The 7,897-nt window shown below is 36.4% G+C and overlaps 1 protein-coding gene across 1 annotated transcript; it reads right to left on the reverse strand.

Annotated features, from left to right (window-relative positions):
• Window positions 1–2,033: 2,033 nt before the first annotated feature.
• SRGN (serglycin) lies at window positions 2,034–7,485 on the reverse strand. The gene is made up of 3 exons (XM_030570507.1): window positions 7,333–7,485; window positions 4,959–5,106; window positions 2,034–2,998 (listed from the first exon to the last, which is right to left on the reverse strand). Exons 1-3 carry the CDS (start codon window positions 7,421–7,423, stop codon window positions 2,797–2,799), a joined length of 441 nt encoding a protein of 146 aa, XP_030426367.1. The 5' UTR covers window positions 7,424–7,485; the 3' UTR covers window positions 2,034–2,796.
• Between the last annotated feature and the right edge of the window lie 412 nt (window positions 7,486–7,897).

The raw sequence follows: 7,897 nt of genomic DNA on the forward strand, positions 1-7,897 counted from the left end.
TGTTTTGCTCCAACAGTGTACACTTAAAGAAAGCTGTAACTGCATTACTGATGAGTTAAAAATTTACACTCACATCTGGACCTCATAAAACCAGAGATGGGTCAACAGATCTGGAAAAAACAAGCAGTTTTTGTGAGAACCCATCAGAAGAAAGCTGTCAAATAACATTTTTAAACAGCAATTTTGTACATCAGCAGTGAGTTGAACCTCAAGAAGAGAAGTATCAGAGGGTAGCCGTGTTAGTCTGGATCTGTAAAAGCAGCAAAGAATCCTGTGGCACCTTATAGACTAACAGACGTTTTGGAGCATGAGCTTTCGTGGGTGTTCACCCACGAAAGCTCATGCTCCAAAACGTCTGTTAGTCTATAAGGTGCCACAGGATTCTTTGCTGCTTTTTCAAGAAGAGAAGTGATTACCAGATAAAGCATCAAAAGCAGGTCCACTGTCCTACATTGTTTAATCTGAACCAAGGGACAATGGCACCAATTTAAAAGTCAGTTCGATTGGGAAGAGCTAGCAAGTCCTATATCCTAATAAAATACTTTGTTTGCAGTCAATCTATCACTAGATAGTCTCAGGACATTCAGATCTCTCAGTCAATGCTTCCATCAAAAGCCTATAGAAAAATGATAAAGATTACAACAACAGCACCAGAGAAAAATCCAGCAGTACTACTGAAACTTCAGAAGCATATGAAGAAACCTAATGCATGCTACTAACTGCAAAGGTCAAGTCATCTTTAATTGTTGAGAATCATTAAATTTCTATAAAAAGTACATCTGGAATTATGAACACTTTGTTATACAAAGAAGATAATGTGCCATTTATTTAGATATAGTACTCAACTATTTTCTATTCCATGTTTTGGAACAAATACTTTAGATGAGGAATATGTTGGGTATTTGACAGTTTAGCTTGTTAAAATGTAGGCTGGTCATTTCAGCACTAGATGGCAATGTTACTTGGTATACACAGTTATTTTCTGCGTGTTTTGCTGTTGTTGGGCTCAATCCTGCAAGATATTGAGCACTCTGGCCACAATCTGGCAAAGCACTTAAACACATGCTGACCTCCAAGCATATGAGTAGATCTACTGACTTGGGCTACTCACCCAGTTAAGTAGTTTGCTACTTAAGTTAAGTAGATTGTGTCTTTTGAATGAAGCAGTTACCTCAATAAACATAGCAGATATCACCTTTATATTACTGCCCATAGAACAATACTGGCGTTGTATTTAAAAACAGAATGTCATGTACTTCTAATGCCATCTCTGGGACAGAGAGGTTGTTTTAGATTTTTACATTTTATTTAAAAGGCAGGTATCACATGGGAGACACCTAAAAAGGCTGGTGACACTCGTTCTATAAACCTTCGTCCAACCTGTTAAAATTGTATTAATAATATAAGCAGTTGTCAGTGCTACCAAGTATGTTGTTATTCCTTGTAGACTACAAGATTTTATCTCCTTCTTCTGGATAACTCTAGGACTCTACCGGTTTTTCTGAGGATGGGCTGAAAACTTAGAATGTGAAAGGGGCGGAGAAAGTGAGTGTGATGGGGAAGAGGGTTATTTCATATGAAATACAAAAAAGATTTTCTTTCTATCAGAGTAGCAAAATCAAACATAAAAGCATTTGGCCTGGTTTCTGGGCAAACAGTTCCAGGTCCTGGTCAGCCGAGAAAATGTCTCTGGCACTTTCTAAAACTAATACTGCTCCCTATAAAGTCTGTGGGAAAATTCACTCTGACTTCATTGCGAGTTGTGGGTAATCAGCAACTGGAGGAGCTAGAAATTATTATATTTCAAAAGATAGCTTAAAATCTGGCAAAACCTGTGGAAAGATCTTAACTCCTCAAAATTGGCATATTCTCTGCAGCCATGGATTTATTTTGCCTCAGATTATAACCTTTTCATAGCTAGTGTATTTTAGATACTGTTTTCATGAAGGCTACTAGAAAACAAAATTGCTTATTGTTCATTTCCACTCATATTTCTGAGCACTCACTCCAGCATTTAAGAAAAAAAATCAGTATTTGGTTACATTAAAATTTTAATAGTATTACAATTGAGTAGATGCAAATATAAGGAAAAATATTCAGCCAGAAATTTAAAATATAACAAGTGCAGTTGTTCTTTAACCACTTTTAATAATAGTCACACAGAAGGAATGTAGGAGTCACGATTCTTGGACCTACATGACCATGTCATTTATACTAACAGGAACAGCCAAAATTATATTATATACTGTATTGAGGCCCACTGGGTGTTATAGAAAGTCCAACTATTAAAGTAACATTATATTAGTTATTGTGTAAGATGGAATACATTTTATAATAGCAAACAATTAATTTCACAAAGAAGCTTACTGGTACTTTCTATGGAAAATTATCTAGGGGGAGCAAAGAAAAAGTTTGGGGAAGTTTACTTTTAGTTACATTACTTTGTATGTCTGTGACTCCTAGATTGCTGCTTGAATACACACACCTAATATTTTCCAGTCATTTTCTTTTCTATACTAATATTTGTCTCAAGCAAGATTATCGTGGATCTTTTAGATTCCATCTTCCCATGATTTCAGAGACATCCCAAGCTTAGATATAAAATGCACATATAAATTTAGGTAGGGTCACATTTAACAAAGATTTTTTTAGCGAAGAAAAGCAGTAAAGATTATAAGGCACTTTTGTTGGATTATAATTTTTATAAAACTGTTTGTCCTAAGACTAATCACTTAGTTATACAACATAGAAGAAGTGCTGTAAATAATCATCATGATAGAGATAAAGTCTTCTTTCTTACAGCATTAAATCTTCATTTGTTAGTTCTTGCTTCCATTCCTCTTTTTGCACCAAGCCAGAAGATAAGTTAGGATACTCAACATTGTAATCAATTCCTGACCCAGATTCTGATTCTGTTTCAGGTATGTCATCAGCCCCAGATCCAAATTCCTCACCATAAAGAGAGAAAATATCAGGTTGCTCCTGAAATCTCTTCATCCTGAAAATACGAGAAAAATCACAATACAATTTATTCATAAAGACAAATGTGATTGTCCCATTCTGCTTAACATTCATCAGCTGATACTGAACTGCACCTTTTCTCAATGAGAGACCAGGTGTGTGAAGTAATATCTTCCATTGGACCAACTTCAGTTGGTTAGAGAAACAGGTCTGGGAAATGTAATCAGAGTGTCATAGCTAAATATATGGTCAAACAGATAGAATGTGTGTGAACTACGTATGCTCAACTAAGAGAACATTCAAGGTGAAGTAGCCCATTAACACCCCTAGTCATGGGATAAACAGATGGTTTAATGGGTAACAGATTGTTGCAATAAGCCATGAATCCAGTGTCTTTATTAAGCTCATGATTTTTAGTATCCAACAAAGTTATGATTTTAAACTCCAAGTATTAAGCAGGTTATCTCAATATGAGGCAGTGGTAGAATCAGCAGCACCCAAGAGGGGTAGTGAGGCTTAAAGGCAGCCCAGGAGAAAAAAGGAGTGGCTCTCAGCTGGGAATAGGCAGGAGAGGCTTTGACCATGTCTAGACTTACTGAGGATCAATGCAGCGGGGGTCGATTTACCGAGTCTAAACGAAAACCTGCAAAATCAACTGTAGAGTGGTCTCCGGTCGACTCCAGTACTCCATCAGAATGAGAAGAGTAAAGTAAGTCAATGGGAGAGCATCTCCTGTCAACACAGCATGGTGTAAACACCACAGTAAGTCGACCAAAGCTACATTATTCACGTAGCTGGAGCAGCATAACTTAGGTCGACTTACCTGGTAGTGTAGACAAGGCCTTTGTCTCGGAAGGCCAACACAGCCACTCCTCCCTGGAATCACAGACCTTTCTTTCCTGGTAAAGTGCCCTTTTGGGCCAAAAATCCTTATATCCATTGCTTAAGGAGTTTACATTCCTTGGGATTAGCAAGAGTCCTAACCCTTAATGGCAGGTGAATTTAGATCAATAGAGAGAAATACTTTACACAGCATGCAGTTAAATTGAGAACTGACTGCTAAGGAGGTAAATACCATCAATAGATTTTTTTTAAAGGGAAATTTTATGACCAACAACATTTATGATCATACAAGCTAAAATAATGGCATTCAAGCCTCAGGTTTAAGAACATATGCTGATCATCAAAGACATCAGGAAACAGTATTTCCGTTCCGGATCACCATATATAATATTGCACAAGTGGCTAGGTGTATTGCTGAAAACGGGGGTTGGATTCTGCCCTCATTAGAAATACTGAGAATTTGTCACTGCATGAGATGGGATACCAAATTTAATGGGCATTGATCTGATTGACTCTGACAAATCCTATACAATATACCAGTTTGACTCCTTAGACTTTAATGAAATATGTTCAACATCCACATTAGTCTATTGTAAATGTCAAAATCTTAGCCATGTTTGTACTATCACTTTTAAAAATTAATACTCTTTCAACATGCAAAGGAAAATCAAATGCATAACATTAGATAGATAGATAGATAGATAGATAGATAGATAGATAGATAGATAGATAGATAGATAGATAGATAGATAGATAGATAGATAGATAGATAGATAGATAGATACCCAAAATTATAACAGCGTTTAAAAAAGAACTAGATATTCATGGAGGATAGGTCCATCAATGGCTATTAGCCAGGATGGTCAGAGATGAAACCCCATGTTCTGAGTGTCCCTAGCCTCTGTTTGCCAGAAGCTCGAAGTGGATGAGACGAGCTGGATAACTCAATGGTTCCCTGTTCTGTTCATTCCCTCTGAAGCACCTGGCATTGGCCACTGTTGGAAGACAGACACTGGGATAGATAGACCATTGGTCTGACCAATATGGTGGTTCTTATGTACATTAAAAGTCAAAGATGTAAGCGCCTTAGCTAAGAATACTGAAAACTTATTGATGCCAACTATAAATACTGAAGGGACAATTCATTTACTTACAGAAATGGATCAGCCTTGGGAGGGAGGATTCTGTTAGCTCCACTTTCAGAAATTTCAAACAACGGTCCTTTTTCTTCAATGCAGTTAGCAGACGAGATGTCAGGTCTGCATCTTACCCTCTGGAATCTTGCTTTCTGCACTGGAACACCTGATAAAATTATTCGTACATTATTAGTATGAATTACTGTAGTTAATATTATGGACTATTTTACTTTATGACCTCCTGATCAGGAAGCTGATAGTTATAATGATATGTATATATTTAGTGATTACCCAACCATAAACAATTCTGACAATGCATTTTTAAATTAACCAGTACTATCACAAAGTAATATTCCTGTATCTCATATTATATTCATATGGGCACATCTTCCAAACACTGAAGAAATTCCATATGAAACAGCTAGATGAACTTCCATGTCTCTTATGACAACACAAAGGAGTAGATTTCAGAATTAAATGGACATGTATGAAAAGAACACATACAGCATGGAAAGGCTCATAAAAATGTGGAAAACATGGGTCCTGTCTTGTGAGATGCCAAGCACACTCTGGTTGCCAGGTGCCAGAGTAGGTGTGGAGGCACAGAGCCTTCCTGTGGATTGTCCTAGCCTCCAGCAGATCCCCCAGACTCTGCCAAAGGTAACCTACCTCCTCAACAGAACAATACTGAGGTAGTCTCCATTAAAGAATCCTCACAGAGATTTCCTCTCCAACCCTCCCTGTGTGATCTGCCCATTAATAATAAGGCCCTATAGCGTAGACTGCAGTGCGTATTTACTGACTTCTTGGAAAGTAGCTGCTGCAGATGTTCACTAAACACTCTTCAGATGCTCTTTCACTTCCTCTCCTCCCACAATGTCTAACCTACATTTACATCTAAGGTTCCGCTGCAAAAGCTTTCTTAAAAAAATTTCAGAGGAGCAAAACAAAAATTAAATCAACAAACGAAACACTTGAAACCATCAAAAATACATTTAGGATTCAACTTTTCATCCTTCTTTTGATATCATTAACTAATTGCATCTGAAGCCTCATATTATATTCTCCTTCTTTTGGTATTTTAGTCTAATTTCATTTTGTTCTTTGGGAATGTCTTTTCTCTGTGGGAATGTCTTTTCTCTGTAATTACAGTTCCTTTTAATATTGTCTGTTACCACACTGTACTGAATCACTCTTCCAATCTTCTGATGCACACATTTCATCTACAGGAGAAAGAATGTGTTTGGAGAGATATGAATAGCCATTATTCCACGTCTCTCTCATAGTACCTTTTCCTTTTCATTGTTATTTCTTCTGTTTGTATATTACTAAAAGTAAAGTCTGTTTTTAATAGATATAAAAAGTAACATGTACCACACCCGAGTAATTTGTGTGCAAAAAATTCAGGTAATAGTCATCCAAAGAAAACAATATTTAGGATGAAAACACCAGTAGGTAGGTAATTAATGCATACCACTGTGATAATATCTATACAGGAAATTGTACATATGTGGCTTGAAAACTAAATGTCTCTTGTAAGAAATAAATACAGAATGTCTGTGTCATTGTGAATCAACATTTCCTTTTAACTGTTCTAGTGCACGGTGTTGTAATTTTTGCTGTATTGAATCAAACCCTTAACTTCCCCATACTTACACAAATTTCCTATTTCCCCATGAAAAAAGTGAAGCTATAATATAGGAAATACGCATCTTCTCAAATATTTGCATAACTGTTAAGACCTTGCATTCAACAATCAGATAGACATCCAAACAAACCCACTAAAGTCAATGCATTGCCAGGGTATAAATGAGGGCAAAATTGGGCACCATAGCTGCTTTTACAAAGTAACATTTTGTAATTTTATATATTGTCTGCAGGTGATTTATTAGCCTCACTGTTGATTGAAACAACTCCAGTAAAGTCCTTACTTCCTGAAATTTAGATCCATTTTAGATTGAATCTAAAATACAGCAGTTGATAGAAAAATCTGTAGATTACTATGATCATAGCGTGATGCTGATATATTCCAGCCACTACAAAAACAGTTAGCTAAGACATTTATATAGAACTTCTGTAACTTGCCATGTCCGTCATTTAAATAATGTTTTTTATAAAATAAATACTAATACTAATTACATATATCATCTATATAAGGAGGACAGAAAAGATCCACTTGTCAAAAACAATTTTATCATTGGCATTCTACAAAAACTTATCTTGATGGAAAGTTTAACCAAAAAAAAAGATTTAATTTTATAAAAAGTAGGTTTTATTATTCCACTTCAAGGCTAATTACAAGTATTCTTTCAAATCAGTAATATACTTACTTGGCCTATGCTACACAGTTGAGAAAGAGGATTATAGAAATAACAACCATTCACAGTTTTACCTTGTGCTGTGTATCCCATAAAGAAGATTATACAAACAGCCAGGAAAATCCTCCCATTACATCTGACACGAGTCTGCATTTTGGCTTGCATTCCTCCACACTCCACCACTCTTCACCACAGCTTCACACTTAGGAAATAAAATGAGGCAATGAGATCGACTTTTAGAAAAGGATTCCAAAACCTCAAACCCAACCCATAACCTGCATCACAACTTCCTGACTGATTTAAGTGAGACATCTACAATAAAAGCCCAGAGTCTAATTACATGGTTCTTCCTCAGACAAAAATCACCACTGACTTCAAGAGAAGTTTTGCCTGAGCAAAGACAGTGGGATTGGGTTCTCAGTAAGCATAATAAAAATGTTATTTCAGCTATTAGAAATGAGGGTCCAGAAGTATGTGACACAATCCTGCCTGCCCACAGGCTTTCCCCTAAACGTACATTACCTGCAGACATGTCAGCTCTCAGAGGTCAAGTGTACATTTGCCACTCCTAGTTTAAAAAAAAAAAAAAGTAGCAGTTTGTTGATATCCCAAACTTTCAAGCAACTGTAGTGTTGCATT

This window comes from Gopherus evgoodei, chromosome 7 (assembly GCF_007399415.2).
Source record: "Gopherus evgoodei ecotype Sinaloan lineage chromosome 7, rGopEvg1_v1.p, whole genome shotgun sequence".
Taxonomy (NCBI): Eukaryota; Metazoa; Chordata; order Testudines; family Testudinidae; genus Gopherus; species Gopherus evgoodei.